Here is a 21843-nt window from a genome sequence, read left to right as displayed (position 1 = left end):
CATCACATACCTAACTGTCCTTGAACATATCTGATGTTCTCTCAAAATTCCCCTTCTAATGTATTTAAAAGCTAGTTCTTACTTTCTTGTATATTCACATGGATGCAATTTTCTTCCTTGCAGTTTGTGGAATAAGAGTTTATTAATGGATGACTAACCTCACAGTGTTTGAGACTCCTCTGTACAGCCTTGACAAGATACCTGATTCTGCCAGCTGTACTATTTGATGTTCTTCTCCTTGATCTCTGTCCCCAGAGAGCTCCAATCTGGCTTGTTGGCATTAGCGTTACCTGGACTGAGTGCCATACAAGCACCCAGTGAAAGATGGCATCCATCCTGAAAACCCCCTTGACTTGAACTGATGTGCAAAAAGCATCTGAAATAGCTGAGCCAAAGGCGTTTAAACGTGAATATGGGGGAAACAAGACTGTGTAGTGCCACAGCTCATGGCTTAGTCTGACAGGTTATGTGACAGTTAATACCTCCCTTAGTAAGAGCCACAGTTTAAAAAAAAGCCAAAAGCTCTAAGCACCCTTTGCACTGCAGGAGCCTTTGTCCATTGACAAATGCTCTGTGGCAACAAGAGTCTCCTGATTTTTTTTTGAATCAAATGAGCAAATACGTAATTGCATGTCAGTCCCATCTATGCTATAAATTTAATATTGGTACGATTCCCTTTCACAGCATGTCACTTGACCCTCCTGTAATGCATCTTTACCCCAGTTTTATGAATGGGAGCCAAACTGAAGTCTCACCTGCTCTGGAACAAAGCAATGTGTTTGAACCAGTCACCATCTGAGGTGCAGACACCGAATTGTTGCCTTTTGCATGTAAAAATGTTTTGAGCGTAGCTCGCTACAGGAGAAGGCATGTGCTCCATCAGGTTTTTTGTCCTCTTGTTTGCCATGGCTTAATCCTCTCTGTGTGAGGAGATGTCTGCTGGCATAAGGCAGATACTGGCGGGATTTCTGCTCACCCACTTCATTTTTAGGTCGTCACATAATTCATTCATCGGAGGGAAGCACGGAAGAATGCAACATAGGTGCGATAGGTGAGGTGGGATGAAAGGCGCGGTAGGTGCCCTGGCTGATCTTTGTCTCGCCGAATCTGACTTTCCATCTTGCAGCTGTCAGCTGAAAGGTTCCGCATCCAGCCCGGAGATGGGAAATCAGTCCTGTAAGAACTCTTCAAGAGTCTCCTCTGGCTTGGCTGCCAACTGTGGTAGAGAAAGTAGGTCATGTTGTGCTGCAGGGTTACAGCAGGATCAAAAGAATTTGTGATACTCGGGGAGCTTGTGGGGGGAAGATGGGTGTGGGCAGTCTAGCTCTCATGATTACGCTAAGATAAATAAATCTTTCACCTCTCTTCAGGGAATATTTGGTTTCGGAGAGTGCCTGATGGGGCTGAGACGATGCTACTTCACTGGAAACTCACTAGCAGAAAAAGACAGAGAAGGGTTTTCTAGCTGAAATGGAGACAGCCTTCGCCTTCGGCTGCTTCTCGCCATGGTCTGGGTGACCCCGCTTCTTGGCAGAGGCTCCCTGGATGGAGCCACACGATGCTCTTCTGCCTCTGTTTTCTGCATGCACCCCAGCCTTTTAGAACTGACCGAACAGTACAATTCACCCCTACAAAAGATTTTCTGAGAGAAGGAAAAAAAGAATTAAGCTTGGGTAAGCTGCAAGGGGGGAGTGACTTGCATTTCCCCCAGTAGCCCCTTACAGTGCAGCATCTTGGTCTCTTCCCCTCACCTGCTCACAGCTTCCCCAGCTTCCTGAAGGACTTTTGTCAGGTGCTGCCTGCGTGAGCTCAGGTTGTCTTCGGTGGGGTGAACAGAGTGGAACCAGAGCCACTTTGTGCTGAGTAGGGAGGCCGCGTGCCAAAACTGGATGGCAGCCCCACCCCTAGATAAGGGCACTGCGCTGACATTTTTGCCACTAGGGTACCTCCTGTCAGCCCTAAATTTAGCTCTGGTCTTTATGCCATAACCACACCTGTGCCATTTTGTGAAAGGTCACTTAAAAGTACTTCACATAGTTACCTCTGTCTTACTGAATGTGGTTTGTGTGCCTGTGCATGCAGTGCCAGCAGGAGGTTGGATGTGGACAGGAAAAGTTCTGCAAGTCCTGTAACGCTGCTCTCCTCTGTCACTAACTGGTTGTGGAGCACCTAAAAAGTTGCATCTCCCACCCGTCCTGCACCACGTCCCCCTGCGGGGACACATCCTGCCAGCCACAGGGCTGGGGCTGGGCAGTGGTGTGCTCCGGGGGGGGTTCGGAGAGCAGGGGCCACGGCAGTTGCTGCCTGCTCATGCTCGCCACTTTCAGGCAGGATGCGCTTGGTGCTCTCTGCTTGCTGTGGGTCTGAGGAGCATTGTGTAGCCAGGGGTCCAAGCCCAGTTGCTGTGGCAAACCGAAGGGGCTGGAGCACCTTGCCTGCCACAAGTTGTTCCTGGCAGGTACAAGAAAATCCTCGTGCTGGGTCCTGAGGGCTGATCCTCCCCCTGGCCAGGCTTCAACCAGCGTTCAGGTGACAGAGCTCTGTTGTGCCTGTCTTCCCTTCGAGTGACCTGGGCCTGAGCATTGCCAACTCACTTGTGAAAGATCAGTAGGTCTCCTTCTGAAGAATTATATTACCTAATTCCTCACAGGAATTACCCAGCTCTTCATACCTAGGAACTGAATGTAAAGCAGTTTTTAGCTTAGCACATAGCGTTTCAAGCTTCTCTGAAAGTTACCAGTCCTTAATTTCATGCTTACAAGGCTTCTCACTTCTGCTGCTGTGGCACAGGGAAATGGGGTCCCTGAGAACTGAAAGGCTCCGTTACAGCGAGCCCCACAGGACGCCCGCGAGAGCCTGGCATTACCCATTGCAGGGAAGATGCACGCACTGCACAGGCTAGGAGCATCCTTCCCTTCATTGAGAGCTTGGTGGATTTTAATTTTAAATGTCAGGATTAAGGTCTAAGTATGGCTTCATCCTACTGGTTATTTTCCATTCTTTCAACCCAGTCTGCAGAACAGACCCAGATCTGTCCCTGTTTTCTAACAGAAAAAGGTAAGTCTGTCTTAAGAACCCTTGGAAATTTCCATCAAGCATTACTGTAGCAATCTGAAGTAAAGCTATTAGGCAACAGGACCTATAAATGAGCAGAGGTCAGCTAACCTGTGTTACTGCTACGAGATGCAAATAATTCTGCAAGTTCTCATTCAGTAACAGTTGTGTAATCATTAGATTATCAGTCTCCAAGATAAATACTGTAAAGATAAGGCAGTGACAAGTGAGTTGCCTTTGCCTTTATTGCTTTTCAAAAGCTGAACATGGATGCTGGCTATGCTGGGGTCTTTCATTGCAGCGATGCCATCATGCAGCCCCTAAATATTTTGTTGACAATTTTTATAGACGTCCAGTCAGAATTCTGTCCCATCAAACATACCCGCGCTGATTCAGCAGACTCGAGGTATGCTCAGGTCCTGCAGTTGGGCACTGTCGAATGATAATGGTGCTTGAGTGCGTTCGGAGTCTAGTGTCTGCTTAAGTACTTCGAGTTTGGAATCTTGGAGTTGGGATGCTATTGTTCATATTAAAAAGCATGCAAAAGAAAGGCTGTGGATCTCCATAATTAAGCAGGAAGAAAGAGAATGAAGCACTTTTGGGGGTGCTGGACTTAATAAAGGTATTCAGACTTCTTTGTACAGACAGACGGACGTGAGAAATGCCTTCTATGGTTCCTAAAAAGGATTTTTCTAAGCTGTTGCTTGTTTTGTATTGCCATTTCCTCTACTAATTGACACAGTTGCTGTTGTCACTTATTTAACAAATCCACATTATCAGTGCAAGCACAAACAAGGACAAAAATAAATGTCTGATAATATGAGCAGATTTATCTGTTCTTATCCCCACGCCTTTTTCCATGAGTGCAGATTGTATTAAGCTTGCTGAACAAACCTTATTTCCAAGCATTTAATCTTATCCACGAGGGGCAAAGGGTGCTACAAGCAGGACTGTTTTCTTCGCGTGTTTGTAGCATCTCTGAGTAAAAGACAGGTGTAGGAGCAACCTCGTCTGAGGATCGGCATTGGGTAGTGCTGTGTTAAGACTGAGCTTAAATTGGGTCTGTAGTAATCGTGCTGCCTATTACCTAAATTGTATTATGCTGGAGAGTTGTAAGTCTGGGGAAGTCATGGTTCAGAGTAAACATAAAGGAAATCCAACGCCACCTCTGCCAATTCCTGATGATAAATATAGATCATTTATGTGGCTGCTGTAAACTGCTGATTGCACGGGAGTGCCCAGGGAGCCCAGAATGTGCTGGGGTGCCATTCCTCTCTCTGAAGACCGCTCACTCAGCAGCTCCTGGCTTTGCCTGGGGTCTTGCTGGAGATGTGACTTTTCTGACCACGCTGAGCAACCCGCAGCCCTTTTGTCCCACGTGCCATCCTGGCACTGCAGCGTTGCAGGGCCAAAGGCTCCGTGCACCCCACAGCCAACCCGTGCTGGGTGCTGCTGCCTAGGGCTGCGTGGGGCATGGTGCGGAGCCAAGCAAGTGCCAGGCTCGTGCACTGGCAGGAGGCACACCGAGGATTTGTGTGCTCCAGAGTGCTTCAGGAGCTGCCACTGACAGGTGCTGAAGAAATTGACAGTTTTGTTGTTTGTTTTTGTCTCTGTTTTTAAGGTTAACTTGAATTACAAACAGGGAGGGGTATTTTCCCTTGGAACCATCTTTACACTGAGATGGAGAGATGAAAGAATAGCAGCATTCCCTGGAGTCCAGGAAGAAGGCACAACACTCCAAATTGAACTGTTTTGATCATAGCACATCAGCTATGGCCCTGCAGATTTTTTTTTTTCCTTTCCCTAACCTTCCCAAACTAAATCAGTCAGATTTTGCACAGCGCTGATATTTCTGGAGCCAGGTAGCTCTGGCCATCTCTCAGTCCCACATGGCAGGTACAGGCTGCCCAGGCAGCTCTGGCTGGCACAGTGCATGGAGCTGTTTGTCTGAAACTTGCACCAAGAGGCCAAAAATCCCTCAATATTGTTCTGTTTCAGCCCCATGCTTAGTAAAAAATGATCCCTTTGTTGTCTGAATGCCGAGCATTTCCTCCCGAAGGCTTGGCCAAACATCCCTGCTCCCCAAACAATAATGGTAAATGTTTAAAAGCCAAGGACGCTGAGTTAATCTTCACTTTTGGATTGTGACCTTCCAGTGCTCTGAAGCCACTGCTCCCCTGGCACAATGCAGCCGAAGCCTTTAGAGCCCCTGTCGAGGCGGGCTGGCACCGCCGGGAGGGCTCGGTGCTGCAAGGCAGCTGGGGAGCAGCCTCGTGGTGCTGGTCCTGAGCTGCCACCAGGCGCTGTGCGATGCCGTGATGCCTGCTCGTTGTAAGGCACTGGGAGGAGTGCCAGGTGGGATCTGGGTGTGTGCTGCAGCTCTCATGAACACCCTGAAAAATAGAGCTGGTCTGCTTCCTTTTGCCCGAGTTAAAACCCCTCTCAGTGAAACTCCCTCCTGGCTGCACTGCGAGGCGCGGTGCTGGGGCTTGGTGAACCTGCTGGGAGCTGGCTCGAGCTCAGTGCTCGGCAGCTGAGGGCATCGAACCAAACATTGTCCTATGTCGTGGGTCAAAGAGGAGCCCAAAGAGCAGCCAGTCCCACAACCGACTTTCAATGTTCCATTGACTTCTATAACCTCTGGCCAAGAGCTTTTGTCTGCAGGAAACAATCTGGGAAAGAGAAGCGAGCTGACAGAGGTGCCTGAAGTGGGATTCCCTCTTCCCTCCGGCCTGGCCTGTGTCTGCTCATGGCCAGCAGCTGCCCCCTGTGAGACAGGCAAGTGGAAATTTCCTTCCTATCCCCAGCGTCTTGTGAAAACATCATAAAACATCTGTGGCGTTCTTTACCCTTGCTTACAAGAGAAAAAATACCAGTAAACCCCAATCCTTAATTACCCACCACAAACATGAGCCACTGCAAGCGATTGCTCAAGGAGGTGAAAAGCCCCAGCGCTCGTCTCCTGCTGGGTGGTCAGCATCCGGCCCTGTTTGGACGATGGATGTGTCCTCGCTGCTTGATGCAGGACCACTGCACAGCCCCGAGCCCTTGTGCCACCAGGGCCGTGCCTGCTCTGCCCCTGGCAGCAGCACGGTGTCCCCCAGGGTCTCCTGCTACGCTGCAGCCTCCCGGTCCCCATCTCGAGTGCTGGTGGCATCTCTGTACCCTCTGCTGAGGGTTGGGTCAGGATTTCTGTGCAGCGATCCCTTATGCAGTGGGGAGGCATAAGGGAGTTGGTACTGGATCAATGTCAGCTTGCAAAGCTGCCGGTGGATCCCTGGACACCCTTGCCATCATGTCTGTGCCAATGCTGTCTTTAAGATTTTAAAGCCCTTTGGTGTTAACGCAGTAACACAGAGCCAGTGCCATACGACCACCAGCATAATGACATGGGGTGGTTTTTGAAGGGGGTGCCTGTCCCCCAGGCCTGAACCCAGAGGCTGCTCCGAGCCTCGGGCTGGCTCCGCAGTGCTTTGGCTTGCTGCCCCCGGCTGCCCCTTCCGGGGTGCAGCGCTCTGCTTGCTCCTTGTGCACCAGCCACAAAAACCCCAGTACCTCCCTTCTGCACGTGTTTTGGGGCACCCGATCACCCTGTGCCAGGAAGGGCACTGAAGTCTGTGGTGCCCACATTTCTCGTGTTAAGCCTGGGTTTGGCTTCCATTTCCTCACGGAGAGCTAAGCCCTGGCAAGGAGCATGGGCTTCAAGTGCTTGGTGAGCAGAGGAAAGGAAAGGCTTTTTCTCCATTTCTCAGGGCACTCTTGGACCCATGCATGCCCCTGTGCAGGCAGTGCTGTGGGCTTCCCACACATACTGCCTTCTGGCAGCATCAGCGGGCTGCCCAGGAAAGCAAGCCAGCTGGTCTTCAAACAGGTGCCAGCATTTTGGCTACCTACAGCTCACACCATGGGAGGAATTGCGTCCTGCACATTGGCAGAAAACCCTAGACCGATGATAACAACAACAAAAATCAAAACAAAATGAAAAAGAAAAAAGAAAAACAAGCCACCAGGTGAAGAAAAAAAAAAAAAAAAGTAAATCCTTGAACCGAGGAATGACTGTGATAAAGAGGTTTTATATTCCTGGGGGCTGGCCTATCAGCTTTTATTGCCCCCTTCTGTTTTTTTTTTTTTTTTTAGCAATGCAAATCCAATCCGTTTTTTAGAGCCTCCCAGCCGCTGCCTCCCCATTCAGGGCAGGGGGAACCTTCCAGCAGCTCAGACAGCGCGGTGCTCCCCCGGCACCCCACCAGGGCTGTGCTGGCGTCCGGCGCTCCCAGCTTTGAGCTCTCGCAGGGTGAGTGTTCCCCGGGGGCAACGCGGGCATCTCCTCCCTCCGGGCTGTTTGCACTGACCCTTGTGGAAGCCTTGCTCAGCACCCGTGCCAGCAGCCTCTATCTCCCCAGGGCTGTGCCCGGCACGCCCGAGGAGCAGAGTCTGGTGCTTCCAGCACACGCTGCCCCTCGAGGACCCACGTGGGCAGCCGGGGTTTCCAGTCCCAGGGCAGGTCCCTGATTGCACCCGAGGGACCGGCTGCCACCAGGACTCTGCCTGCTTTCTTCCAGCTCCCCTCATGGCTGCTACCGAGAGCGGTTGCCCCTCCACGAAGGAGGTGATGGTGGACATCGACAGCAAGCACCAGCGTGCGAAGCCCCACTGGTACGAGCTCTACGTCCAGCCCTGTGTGGCCGAGCTGCTGGGCAGCGCGCTCTTCATCTTCATCGGCTGCCTGTCCGTGGTGGAGGATGCCGGCAGCACGGGGCGGCTGCAGCCCGCCCTGGCACACGGGCTGGCCCTGGGGCTCACCATCGCCATCCTGGGGAACATCAGGTAAGGGGCTGGCGTCCCCCTGCTGCTGCGCCTGCTGGGGACCCTTGCATGGGTGGAGGGGATGCCCGCTTCCATCGTGCCCCTTGGCAGCATCCCCTCAGGTGGCGGGTGGGTGTGTAACGCCTGGGGTCTGGGGGAGGTGGTTTGGCTTCTGGTTGCAACCTTTTGGTTTTAACCCATCTTAACAAATAATTAAAAAGACAAAGCTGAATCAAAAGTATCTATTGGGAAAGCTTAGGCATTTCCTTTTAAAAGGATGTCAGAATGAAGCATTTTGACCCAAGTATGCTATTCCCCTGTGTATTTTCAGGTGGAATACCTGTATTACATTTACAAATGGTTTTCATTCCTCTAAAGCAACATTTAGACAAACCTGCTTGTACAAAAAGGTGCAGTTTGACTCTAAGACAGAGCTTTATCCTGAATGGAGAAGATGAAATGGTCCCTGTGGAATTTTGCTCCCTTCCTCTGTGCATCTCCCAGCCAGATCCCTGCAGCTCAGGGACAGGGGGCCCCGGGGCTGCCCCCACTGGGTGCCGGTGCTGGGAAGCCTCCCCCGGGTTAGGGAGCTTTTCTCATCAAGGCTTGTGCGCGAGCCAAGGGACAGTGTTGTACCAGCACCTGCTTAGGATGGAATTGCACCCCAAGGTGAAGCTCGTGCAATCGCCACCAAGTGAGATGCGGGTGTGTGTCCCAGAGGAGCCCAGCTCCCCGGGCACCCCCAGCCCCCTCACAGCCACGCTGCAGCCAGGGGAGCGGCACCGAGTGCTGTGCCATGAGGAGGTGCCCCGAGTCTCCCCCTCTGCCAGGGCCATGCCCAGTCCCACCGATGGGACAGGACCCAGCATGGAAAAGGCAGCTCCTAGCTGTTACCCCTGCCTCCACTTTGCCCCCCGGTGAGGACTGCTGGCCTGCCAACTGATGCGGGTGAGCCTCCCTTCCTGAGCAGGAGCCAGGCTGTGCCACCTCTGTCCCTTTGTCCCCAGGTGGTGGCCACCGAGCTGGCTGGAAATGCTGGCGACAGCATGACAGGCTGCCCCGGGCTGTGCAGCACCGACTGGGCAGCTGGGGGTGGTGGAAATGGGAGCTGTCAGCATCTGGCTTTGTCCCAGGCACCAGGGAGCAAGAGTGAGGAAGGCAGCGATGTGCAGCCCGCCTGCCCACAGCCTGTGCAAGCCTCCCCTGGGACAGCAGCTCCCAAAAAGCAGCTGAACCACATGGGGACGTTCAGAGCCCCGTAGTGCTGAAGCTAGGAGGAGCTGAATGTGTGTCCTGGGCAGGGAGATAGACGTTTTAGCCTGAAGTCAGTTTTTTCAGAGATGTGTGGCCAAGGAGGCTGGACAGAAGCCTGGCTTTGGACGCGTGCTCTTGGTAGGACAGGCTGCAACCCCTGCCGTGGGTTATGGGTTGGGATCTTGGCCGGGAGCAGAGGTGAGCAGCCTGGCTGTCCCCACCCGTGCTGGTGGGACGGGGCTGCTCCAGCCCCACTCCACTCCTGGACAAGTCCCTGCAGCTCTACAGCTCCCGCCCTGCCTGGGGCAGTTTGCAGGCACCCCCCTGGCTGGGACCTTACTGGCTCAAGCAACGCAACCTTTTGCTGTCATATGATCAGTCTTTAATTATAGCTGAAGAATAAGACGTAATTATGGCTCCTAGACTCTCTGACTCATCGGCTTTACCAGCAATTATTATTAGGGCTGATTGGTTATGAAACTTGTTCATTAATGCGTGTCCCGTGATAATCTGTTTTAATTAAAAGGTATCTGAGCTTGTCTTGCCTGTGGTCTTCAAGATGAATGATTCGGGTCCATCAGGAGGCGAGGGCTCGCTGTGGCGTGGGCGAGCCCTGGGCACGGCGCTGCCCTGGTGCTGCAGGGCTCGGCCGGGTGCACTGGGGTGGCTGCAGGGCGAGGGGGGTGTGGGGCCCCCAGGCAGGTGTGAGACCCCAGGGCATCGTTGGTCATCTGGTGGGTTTCTCTGGTTTCTGAACCCCAGTGAGGAAGGAGGAAGACCCATACGGTCCCTCAGCCACACACCGGTTCTGCTGCCAGCAGCAGCCTCTGCCTGGGCAGAGGGGCCAGGGTTGCCTGCGTGCCTCCACATCCCCCTCTGAGCAGAGGGAAATGAGCACTGGGAACCCCAGCAGAGCAGTGGAGCCCGTGGGGCCGGGAGGTGGCTGCAGCCCCAGCCTGGCACGGTGCCTTCCCTGCCCTCTGCCTTCCTGCGGGACGCGTGTCCTGCGCGGGGCAAAGTGTCACGACGGGAGGCGAAGGAGATTCGTATCAGGGCAAAGGCAAACAGCAGCCAGGCTCTTTGCTTTCCATGTCTTCGATCTGGGTTGTGTGAGCTGACGCTGAGCGCTGCTGGGGTACAGGCTGCCAGCCTGGGGAAGGGTGTTCAGCGCTTCCCAGTCCTGGCACCAGCTCTGCCACTGCTGCTCCTTATTCAGAGCTGCAGGGTGGGTGCCCTGAGGGTGCAAGCAGGCGTTGTTTTCCTTTGTGAGTCCTTGCCCTTAGAGGAGCTGTTTCAGAGAGCGGGCGGCTGTGCCCTGCCCTGCCATGCTGTGCCATGCAGAGGAGCAGAGCAGCAGGCCAGGTCTCAGTGTGTCCCCAGCCTGCAGTGCTGTAAAGCCAGGAGGGCTCCTTCTGCACCCGCCGCCCCTGTGACAGCTCCTGGAAGGACCTGGTGGTCTCCTGAGAGAGACCCAAACCCTTTCCTTCAAACTGCACAGGGGCATCTCCTGCCCTGCAAGCACATTATGCCTGCAGGGTGCTGGGTATGGAAATGCTGCTTCTCCAAAGAGCAATTGCAGAGAAGGGAAATGGCCAGATTCTGCTCCCCTGAAGTGCACGGCACCTCCCCATGGGAAGGTCTAAAGAAGCATTCGTGGCTCTAGCCCCCAGTGAGCGCAACCCACGGGCGGCCGGGGCAAGGCAGCAGGCAGAGCCCCGCTTTGGGGTGAGCCCCGTGCTGAGGCTCCTCTCTCCTTTGCAGCGGAGGTCACTTCAACCCGGCCGTGTCCCTGGGCGTGTGGCTGGTCGGCGGGCTGAACATCACGATGCTCATTCCCTACTGGATCTCCCAGCTCTGCGGAGGGATAATAGGAGCCAGCCTGACAAAGGTACAGACACCAGGGAGGTCTCCTTAATCATGGGCAAATGCCGGGGTGCAGGGACCACCTTCCTGCTCTGCCAGGGTCAGCCTTGCCTGCCCCAAGCTGATGCATGGCCCAGGGTTCTCCAGCAGCCGCGCACATGATGGCAAGGATGAGAGGCACTGCGGGCACCGATTCTCGGTGTAATTCAGAGCACGGCTTTTCACAAGGCGACCCAGCGTCACAGAGGCTTGCTGCATGGGTGCGGGGCTTATCTGTGCTTGGGGCAAGAGCACCTGGTTTCTCCTCTCAGGTCTCCTGTGGTCTGACTTCCACCTTGGGACAGCTAGCTTCCCGCTGCAGGCTCGGATCCAGCAGTGCCAGCACAGGTGTGGGGGTGCCACCTCCACACAGCGCTCTGGGGCTCAGCTAATTAATTCCCCACGGCTGCTGTTCCCCAGAGGTTCATTATACCGTGTTAATCAGGCACAGAGCAATGCACGGCACCTCTGCAGCTTCAGCCACTTTAACGCAGTGTTTGCCTGCCATTTCTGCTTGCCGCACCGTTTTGTAACGTTAATTCAATTTGGTGTTGCCCATTTCCAGAGTCTGAGGTGGTCTGCACCGAGCAGCGTGGTGCTGTTTGTGCACTGCAAAGCTCTTGGAGAGCGTGGCTGGCTCATTATCTCAGGAGACACTAAGAGCCTCCTCTAACGAGTTTATATTTGCCAGGCGCTTAGGGCTGGCTTTCAGGAGGAAAGTGATGAGATTAGCTCCTCTTTAACCCGGAGCTATGCCCGCCCACGCTGTCCTGACAGTGAGCACATATGTCTGTTAAAGCCCACAATATGGAGCATGGAGGGCACAAACAGAGCTCCCCCCACCACAGGCCGTGACGACGGACGAGCACTACGCCAACACCACTGGAGGAGCCTTCAGCGGCATCGTGGCCGATGAGCAGATCCCCTCCGTCCTGGTGGGCGAGATCATCATGACCACGTTCCTGGTGCTCGCGGTCTGCATGGGTGCCATCAACGAGGAAACCAAGACCCCTCTGGCACCCTTCTGCATCGGCCTCACGGTCACGGTCGACATCCTGGCGGGGTGAGCTCGCGAGTCTGCTCCCTGCAGCGGGCGCAGCCCCCTGGGCAGAGCCCAGCCAGTTCTGTTCCTGCAGCCGGGGCACAGGCACGGTGCCTCGGGCAGGGGCCAGGAGGGGACCCGAGGCTGCAGGGGTGGCGATCCCACACTGGCAAATCAGACGTTTGGCCCTGCTGACACGGGTGTGGGGGGAATTCCTGGGAACACCCCAAAAAGGTGGGGGAGAGGCTGGAGGCTCGAGTCCAGCACGTGGATACCTCTCTCCAGACCAATCTCTCCAATTACCTGTTACGGGCTGATAAAAACGAACAGCCGCCCAGGCAGTGTTTACAGTAGGAAGCCCTGAGCAAACAGGAGCAGTTTATCTGGAGCTGTTGCTCGTTGCTCGCTGTATGTCCTCACCGTTGTTAGAACCGCTGCCAAGCTCAGCCTCGGCGCGGGCAGGCGTTTCGGGTGAGCAGCCTGTGTCTTATGTCACTGCAATCAGATAACGAGCGCACACAATTACAAATGTTAATGGGTTGTTTAGTTAAGGCAGTGCCCCCTCTAGCGGGATTCAGAGCTCTTATTTAAACACTGCGCAAACCTCGAGTGCAAATATTTATCTGTTGCAGTTTTCTTTAATCTGTAAACACTATTGTCTCTGCTGCCTGGCTCCCGTACCTACACACAGCACAGAGCTTTTGCTGTGTAAAACCCAGGCTCTGGGTAAACCCCAGAATAGGCTTGGCACCCTCGCTCGCACCGTGCTGGGTTTTCCCTGTGGGCTGCAAGCACCAAGAGCGAACGCAGCGCGTGGCTGCCCTGGGGCTCCCAAGCTGGGCTGGTCCCGGGGCTGCAGCAGGGCAGCAGCTCCTGCCCCGTGTCCATCCCCTGGAGCAGGGCCAGGTGATGCAGCCGGTTCCTTTCTCTTTCAGGGGTGCCATATCCGGAGCCTGCATGAACCCTGCCAGAGCCTTCGGGCCGGCTCTGGTAGCAAACTACTGGGACTACCACTGGGTGTACTGGGTAGGGCCCATGGTCGCTGGGCTCGTCGTCGGCACGCTGGTGAGGTGCGTGAGGTCTGCCCTTTCCCAGCCCAACGTGTCTGACGGTTTGGTCCTCATCTCCTTGTGGGGCCAGGCCGATGCAGTCTCTGTGTTTCCATGCACGCTTGCAGCAGTGAAGATGCCAGCCCTGAGTTTCTCTTTTACCTCCCCAAAGGCTCCTGATCGGTGACCGGACGACCCGCCTGTTCCTGAAGTGAGGCCAGACACGGGACTGTGTGTGCTGCCTGCTGATGGGCCACGCTCAGCACGCCCAGCATGAGCCCCTCAGCCCCCTCCGCCTCCTCCTGGGCTCCCCCACCAGCCTGCTGCGGGAAGGCTGCTCCCTCGATGCTGCAGACACCATGAAAAGCGACCCAGGCACCTCCTGCTGCTGCGGGAGCATGCTGTCAGGATGAGCATGCAGCTGAGACAACCACGCTCCGACCACGCACCATGACATGGACCGAGCACCGCGTCCCTCCTGCCAGGGCTGTGTCTGGGTGCCTGCAGCACCCCGGGCTCCCCCCCCCCCCCCCCCCCCATGTTGCTGCTGCTCCCAGGGCCCCCTCTGCTCCCCAGAGTGGGCTGAGGGGGGCCGTGGGTAGCCAAGCAAGGAACCTGCTGTAACACCAGTGAGGCGGCAAAAAGCTGAGTGAAGTAGCAGTGTGGCACGGCTCACCAGTGCTGGCACTAGGACAGTTCTAAATTCTTAATGACTATTATTTAAGAGGCCTGATGCAGCTCCTGGCTGCGTGCCCTCACACGCATGTGCTGGGAGCTGCCTGAACCCAGCTGTGGCCAGGGCACCATAAAGCTCTCCTGCTCCTTCAGCACGTCTGCGGCTCCTGTTGCAGCACCCCTGCTGTCCCCTGCAGCGTCCCCTCCCTGTCCAGCCCATGAGAGTCCCCCTTCCCAGCCTGTGCCACGATCAGCTCCCCTCCCTCGCACACGTCCTGGGCTTCTTGCTGCAGAGAGCACCGTGGGGAGCCGGTCCCTGCCCGTGCTGCCACCGGCAGGGCTGCGTGAAGCCAGGCGCTGGTTGCAGGCTCTGCAGCGTTTGCGTTAGCTTGCAGGCTGTGACAACAGAGCTGCTCCCCCCAGCTGCGTGCCAGGACACCAGCTTTAGTTTTTGGAGATTTCTCGGTATGCTGAGCGAAACAGCATAAAGGGAAATGGGGATGGGAGGAGGGCCCACGCCAGCTGCAGGCAGGATTATCAGGAGAAGTGAGGCTTGGTGACAGAGTCCAATTTCTGAGATATGTCGGCATCAGGAGGGCTGGGGCTGAAGCACCAGCTCAGGGCACAGGTGGCTCTGCCCCTGGGGCTGGGGGCGAGGACAGGGGACTGTGCCAGGAGGGGAGCCCTGCTGCCACGAGCTGGAGTCAGCATGGGAAGCGTGATGGAGCTGTGTGGGCACGGGGAGAGCAGCCAGCTCTACGTCAGGCTGGGATCCGTCCCTGCAACAGCTCTGCCCTGACTCATCGTGTGACTGCAGCCTCCCAGGGGATGGGGGTGTTGGCAGTGACCCCTCCCCGAAGGCTCGGCAGGCTGCGCTCGGTGATAAAGCAGCACATAAGCAAATACGCCCAGGATACTCCCAGGAGAGCAGTGCACACCTAAAGGTACCTGGGTTTAGGCACTCCTCATTTTGTAACTTTTAGCAGGGTTAGAGGTTTCTGAGCAGGTCTCTGGAAGGCAGGCTGGTCTCGGGAAGTTTTAGCAAAAGTGACTGAGAGTACAGAGCCTGTTGCTTTTCCAGCCCTTACGGGTGTTGGTGTGAGGTGCCCCACGTCTGGCCAGGGGAAAGGCGCTGTCCTGGGGCAGGTGTCCCCTGCCCGCAGTGGGGCAGGGTGCGGTGCCAGTCCAGAAACGAGCATCTGTGGCAAACCCCACTGAGATGGGGTGGGACATGGGCAACAGAGAGAGAAAATTAACAGGGAAGTAACCCAGAGCAAGTGAGTGTGGGGATGAAGAGGGGCATGGCAGGGGCTGCCGGGTGACCTGAGGACAGTCAGAAGGGCAAGAGTGGGACAGGGCCAGGAGGAGGCAGGCTGAACCATGTCTCTGTGGTGCAGCGAAGCGTGTCCTGCCCTGCCAGGAGCAGTGTGCAGGGCCCTGCCTGCTCGCTCTCCCCCAGCTCCCCAGGAAGCCCCAGGGCAAAGCACGTCCTTCTCACCCTGCTGTATGGCTGCTCCACGGGGAGGCAGAAAGCCGTCACAGCAGCTGGCACGGCAGGAAGGACATTCCCAGCTTTCTGATGGCCCTGTGGGGCTGGCAGAGTCCTGCACAATGCCACCTCTCTGTTGTCAGCTCCTTGCTTTATTCCCAGCCCAGGAAATGACCCACACATGTGCACGCACATGCACCAAGATGTATTTTTCTATTTTTACAAAGGGCAAGGTTGTAGAGACGCTGCAGCGAGGAAATGCCGGAACGAAAGCATCCTTGACTCAGCGCGTGCGTCTGCGTGCGGGGCTGGGCAGGGGGGCACGCACCCGGCGCGGGGCCGCGTGGGCCCAGGTGAGCCGGGGCGAAGGCAGCTGCTGGTTCAGGAAGGAAAATGATGCAACCCACAGGAGGAGACAAACAGCGTGAAGATGTCACCGGGACGGTTGTCATGGCAATGGAAAAAAAAAAAAAAAAAAAAAAAAGCCAAACCAAACAAGAGCCGCTGCTTCCTCCCCAGGAGGACTCCCCAGGGATGTGGGAGCTGAGGGGCTGTGGGGAGGCACTGTGGGGGTCCTGAGCGGCCCCAGCCCCTCTTTGAGGGGCAGAGCTCTGCTGGAGCGAGGCTGCAGGCCCCTGGGAGCGGCAGGGCGACCACCTTCCCCTTTTGAGAGGAAGCACGGCCCGCAGCACCCGCAGGAAGCACATTTATAGCTACAGCTGCCTCTGCGCGGGAGCTGGGGCTGGCGCCACGCTTTACCCCAGCTTGGTGCTGTGCCCCAAATTGGTGCCGTGCCCCAGCTCGGTGCTGTACCACCCAGCTCGGTGCTGTGCCCTGCCTGGGGACCGCTGTCCCGTAGGGGCGGTGGCGCTGCCGGTCACGGTGCCCACACACAGGCCAGGAGGCAGGAGATGGGGTGCCCCATGCACATCCGCGTGTCCTTCCCCATTTTGCTGGTGATGTGTTCAGCACATTCATTTTTAATTTGTCAGGGTGACTTCCAATAAAGCATCTGTAATACACGTTGTTTTTTCCTGAGTTTTATTAAAGGGCTTAATTTATGCTAATTAAATACCAATTAACTTCCAAGCACTTAATGTGCTTTAAGGACATAAAACACATCTCATTCCCATTCAATTACATTTGCGTCAGGCCTGGCCAGAGGCCTGCACCGTGTTTTTGTCAGCGCGTGGATCTGCCGCACGGCCGGGCCCTGCCTGCCTCCTTCCAGTCCCTTTGTGCCATGGGGAGGGGGCTGCCCCCCCCCCCCACCTCCAGGGGCTCACCCACCGGTGCTGTGGGAGCCTGGGCGGATCGGGGCTGTAGCTGCTGCCGCCGGGTGCTGGCGAGGCCACCGACACCCACAGCCCTCCGCGATGCAAAGCACCGAAGGGGAGCCCAAGGCACCGCCTGGCCCGGAGGAGCTGCCAGAAGGCTCCACAGCTCTGCTCAGCTGCTGGCAGCCGCGCTTTCTGCCGGTGCTCACGTCACTGTTTGGGTGCGATTTGTCACAGGGCATTTGTGGGGATGGCCCTGGGCAAGGTGGGGCTGTGGGCACCTCTCCGGGCCCTCACACTGCAGCTCTTTCACTCGGGATGAACACCCTGGTTCATCATTCACCGGGGGAAGAAAGCAGCTCTGTCCCTGCGGCTGGGCTCCTCGGTGCCATCCCGCATGCGGGGACAGCCTGGGGAGATGGGGGTGAGCAGGGGGAGCGACTGTGGTCGGGCTGGCCGTCAGCACCCGGTGCCCACTGGCTCCGAGCCCGAGCCGTCAGGCAGACGAGCCCATGCCACCCCCCTGGCCCCACAGGGGCTCGAGCTGTGCTCAGCGCCATGAACACCAAGCCCTGACTATGCTGCCCCCTGCTCCTCCCTGCTCAGCGGCTGCTGCCTGCCCCGGCTGGTGGCCCTGTGGGAGGTGGCCGCTGGGGTTGGCATCATGCTGCGAAGAGCTGAGCTGCGGCGTGCAAATGTGTGAGTTAATGAGCCGGTTAATTTGGCTGAGCTTCTCCCAGCTCTCAGACCTGCCCAGCACCACCACAGCTGTGGCCCCTGGGACAGGGATTCCAGGTTCAGGGGCTGCAAACCAGCGGGAGCTGGGTTGCAACAGGGCACCAATGCTGCATCCGTGCTGGGGTTCAGAGCTTGGTGGCAAGGGCGATGTTTCCCAGCCCCACACTGCCTGCAGCCACGCTCCAGGCACAGAAAGCTTCTCACTCTCAGGCAGAACAACCTCCTCCCTGTTCCCCTCCCGCCACTCGCCTGGCACCGCTCACCCTGAGCCAAGGAAAGGAGGAGCCCCAAATGTTTTCTTTTCAGATCCTGCCCTCCGAAGGATTACAGGTTTCCTGTGTGTTCCCCCAAAGCCTCATGTGAAAATAACGGCCTCCCTGAGCAGAAGCAGCACATCAAGATGCCAAGAGCATGGCTGCAGCCGAGTATGATGGATGAATGCTTTTTGGAACATGCCCCGTGAAAGCTTCTGGGAATTCTCACTGTGCTGTTCTGTAAAGGTTTTCTTTGCCAGCCGACAGCTGGAAAAATCACCACCTTAAAAATAAAAGGTGATTTAATTCTTTTAGCTCATTTTGTCCCTTGGGCTGAAGGCACCGGCTGAAGGGGCTGATGCACTCAGAGCAGGGGACCCTGATGCCACAGCTCCTGCTGCAAACTGACACAGCAGCTGAGGCCAGGGCTGTGCAGCAAGGACGGGGGCTGGCAGTGGGGTCAGGTCAGACACCCCTGCAGGAACAGACTGTCTGGTGAGGCTGCTCTGGGGCTCCCCCAGCTGCAGCCCTGCTTGTCAGGCTAATGAGGGTCACTGATGAACATGGCAGCTGGGGCTGGGGTTCCCCCATCGCAGTCCCATCTGCTAATAAGGTCAAGGGCTTTGACGAGCACCCCAAAACACAGGGAAGTTCTGTGCTCACCTCGTCTCCTGGGGCTGAGCACCTGCACTCATGTCCCACCTGCCCGGCCCGGCTGCACCCCTGTGCTGGAGCAGCGTCCCGGGGCTGAGCCGCCCCCCTGGACGAGCCCTATCTCGCTGCGTGGCCGTGCCCCTCCGGGCTGCAAGGAGCTCAGCACAGCCCCAGTCCTCTGCACCCAGGGCAAGTGCCCATTTGGGCAGCAGAGGAGCTGCCCCTGGAGGGGAGCAGCCCTGGGGTGCCCGGAGCAGGGGCAGCAGCGCCCCGCATACTGCTGGGGCAGGCAGAGCGTCTGCCAGGCTGGCATGACTTCCTTGACAGCTCGCACTCGGGCTGGCACGTCTCTTCCAGCCTCTCATCTCCGTGTGAGCCCTGGGAGCTCCCTGCTCACTGCCCCAGGTGCTGGCATGGGGCTGGGGTGTCCCAGGGACGAGGGTGGTGGGGGCTGTGTGGGCACCAGCGTGGGGGCGGACAACGGAGGTGGGCAGTGACGTGCGGAGCTGGCACCGTGCGTGAGCTGGCATCTGCATGTAGGAGACAGGGAGAGAGGCGATGGTAAAGGGAGTGGGAGTCTAAAATATATGCTGGGGAAGCTTTTAAACCACGCCATCAGCAGGGTCCAAGAGGTGTGGGCGAGAGACGAGCTCATGCCCTTCACAGCAGGCTGTGTTTGGATGGTGCTGTGGGGCCAAAGGATGCACCCTGAGGCTGGGTGGCTGCCCTTGCACTGCTCTATTTGCTCTGCACAGGGAGACTAAGATACAAATGCCAGAGTAGCCTCCCCAACCGTTAGCATATATGCAAAGAACACTCACAAGTATCATCACCACCCGCAAATCTCCATCACTTTCAGCAGAGGACAGCAGCCGGAGTGCTGGGGTGCCTCATGGGAACCCATCCCTCGGGCAGCTGGGGGTGTCCCCAGCTCTGCTCTGGGGGCCCAACCCGACCATCCCTGCTCTGGGACCCCGTGGTGGCACGGGAGAGACCCCAGATGGAAGGGAACTGGGGTGGGGGTGGTTACTGCTCTGCTTCCCACCCCCAGCTTCTGCTTTTACTCCTCATTTTATTGATCTTTAATTTCTTTTCACTTTCAGTCATCGCAGCCCACTTGGGCTCCCTGGAGAGGAGCCGGTACCAGCGTGCCTCCCAGGAAGGGGCCTGGGGCGCGGGGGCTGGGGTCTCCCCCGCACGCGAGCGCAGCGGTGCAGGGCTGGCCCCCGTGTTCCCCCTGAGCCCCTCTCCACCTGCACGGCGATTTCAGCCTCACGTCACATGGCACCGAGGTGGTTCTTTGCCCAGCTTCGCTGGATTTTAAGATGGGTTCAGACAGATGTTTATTTCCAAGTAACATTTTTTTTTTTTTTTGCTTTTGCCACTGTGATTGTTCGAGGAGAGGAAATATTGAACAGAAGCCACAAAGACAAAGCCTCAGATACTAATTTGTGCTTATGCAAATGTGACATGGGTGGAAGCCCGAGTTCAGGCACGTAACTCCTGGGCCTCGCAATCGGTGCGAGTACCGGTGGTGGGTGCCTGATCCCCCTGCTCAGGCCATGGGATCCCCCTGCCCCCTGCCCGTCCCCGCACGCTGTGTTCCCCGGTGGCACAGCCCTGCCGGCCCCAGCCCTGCACCCAGCGCCGGCAGCCAGCTGCTGGTCACCATGGAGACCCAGAGGAGGATTTGGAACCATCACAGGGAAATTTCAGCATTCCCCTGGCCATGCCCAGCCCCACGCAGGGCTGCAGAGCTGTTTGCAGGACCTGTTTCCCCATGAGGGCAGCCACCGTGGTGCCAGCTGGTGCTGACCCAGGGGCTGTGCCTGGAGCGAGCAGCACGGATCCTGCCACTGGCATTCACCAGCCTTGGGACAGCACCCAGGTGTGCCCTTGCACTGGGGCTGAGCCCTCTGAGGGGCTTCCCCTTCCTCCACACTGTTCTTAATCTGTCCCATCCCAGAGATTTGCTCATAGTGGCTGATCTCACTGCCACCAGCAAGAACCTGAGGGATGGGTTTTGCTTCAGAAACAAGAGTTTCTGTTGCTGTTTGCTGCTGCTGGCTTTCTCGGTTCTTGGGGGACACAGAACCTCCGGCTGCCTTGTAGCAGCAAGGATCAGCGCAGTGGGACAGAGCGGGGTGGTGGGGCTTGGCTGCAGGTCGCTGGGCGCCTGGATTTGGGCAGAGGGGCTGCCGGAGCCAGCAGGACGGGTGGGAGCAAAGGCTCGGAGGAAGGGGAATGCTAATCAGGCTGTGTGCTGGCAGCAGCCAGAATGCTGCACAATAAATAGCCATTTTAATTACTGCACAATATTTACAAGATTGCTTCCTCATTTGGGAAATTAAAACAAATGCTCCATCAAAATGATCAACATTGTACAGAAAAGCAGAGGGCTGATAAAGAAATACATCGGCTGTTAATGAAAGTGTAATTGGCACCTTGGTGCTCGCATGACTGTCTCCTCTTCCTTGCAGCCATGGCACAAATGACAGCAAAGAGCACTGCGGCCACAGCAGCACCAAGCGGGGAGGGGCAGTTGTCCCCACAGCGGGGTCCCCTGCCAAACTGGGGCAGGAGGGGGGGGACTTGACAGCCCAGCCCTGCTGAGGCTCTGCAGAAAGAGGACACCTGAATGTTGGGCAGGGGATGCTGAGCTGCAAAATCCCTCCTTCACGTAGACAGGTTTCCCCTGTCTGCCTGTCCTGCCTGCTGTTACCACCAGGAGCTGGCAGTTGCTGGTCCCAGCTCTGGCTGCTTTGCTGGCCCTCTCCTGAGGTTATTCCCCAGGCTACAGTTCCTGGGATCATGTGATGATCTGGGGGGCTCAGACCCAAGAAAAAAAGCTTTTCCAGCTCAACTGGACATGGAGAAAATGTCTCAAAATATAGTCATGGATGGGCATGGGGGACAGAGTGGTTTGAGAGCATTCGAAGTAAGACCTTGTTGGTACTGAGGGAAGTTGCTGCCACCAGCCCCAGCAGTGGTGATGCTGCTGGTCTGGGTGGTTCCCCAGGGCTGACAGAACTCCTCTTCCTCCCCGGTCCATTCTGCAGAGCCCTGCTGAGCATGCCTCAGCCCAAGGGCTTGAAAATATCTGGATCTGGAGAGGCAGCCCTGACCTTGGTCCTTTGTTGGGGGCTTGTGTGACCTGGCAGCCCCGTGCATGGCCGTGATGTGGGCTTTTGGCACCAAGGGCTGCCGAGACCAAAGCGCATCCCATGGGGATGACAGAGTGCCCAGAGGGCTGGCACATGGCCTGGCCCCCCAGCACCTCCCGGGGTGCAGAGGGACCTGTGCTGGGGTCCCAGTGTGGGCACCGCAGCGGGGTCCTGGCACCGGCGAGCATCCCAGCCTGGCAGGGACAGTCCCTGCAGGGTGGCGGGGACCCCCTGGGCACCACAACCCATCTCTGGGCTGCCCCTTCCCTTCCCCCTCCCCGCGCCTTTATTCATCTCCTGTTTTTCCTTTTTTTTGCAGCGCTTCTGTTGCCATGGGAATGGTGATATCAGTGCTCGGGGTGGGGCTTGGTGACATTGATGAGCGCAGCACAAGCCCGTTTATGTAACGGGCGCTGCATCCCTGCTCCGGCTGTGCTGGCACCGGCCGGGCCCACGGCAGGATGAGGCACCCGGCACCCCACGGG

The 21843-nt window shown here is 56.8% G+C and overlaps 1 protein-coding gene across 1 annotated transcript; it reads left to right on the top strand.

Annotated features, from left to right (window-relative positions):
* The first annotated feature begins 7624 nt into the window (after positions 1-7624).
* AQP8 (aquaporin 8) lies at positions 7625-13474 on the top strand. Its single transcript, XM_035339799.1, has 5 exons — positions 7625-7881; positions 10876-11002; positions 11865-12079; positions 12994-13128; positions 13280-13474. The coding sequence occupies exons 1-5, from the start codon at positions 7625-7627 to the stop codon at positions 13320-13322; spliced, it is 777 nt and encodes a 258-aa protein (XP_035195690.1). The 3' UTR covers positions 13323-13474.
* Positions 13475-21843: the final 8369 nt, after the last annotated feature.

Source organism: Oxyura jamaicensis, chromosome 14 (assembly GCF_011077185.1).
Source record: "Oxyura jamaicensis isolate SHBP4307 breed ruddy duck chromosome 14, BPBGC_Ojam_1.0, whole genome shotgun sequence".
Classification (NCBI taxonomy): Eukaryota; Metazoa; Chordata; class Aves; order Anseriformes; family Anatidae; genus Oxyura; species Oxyura jamaicensis.
The sequence above is the reverse complement of the archived record's forward strand: the minus strand, read 5'-3'. Positions and strand labels throughout refer to the sequence as shown.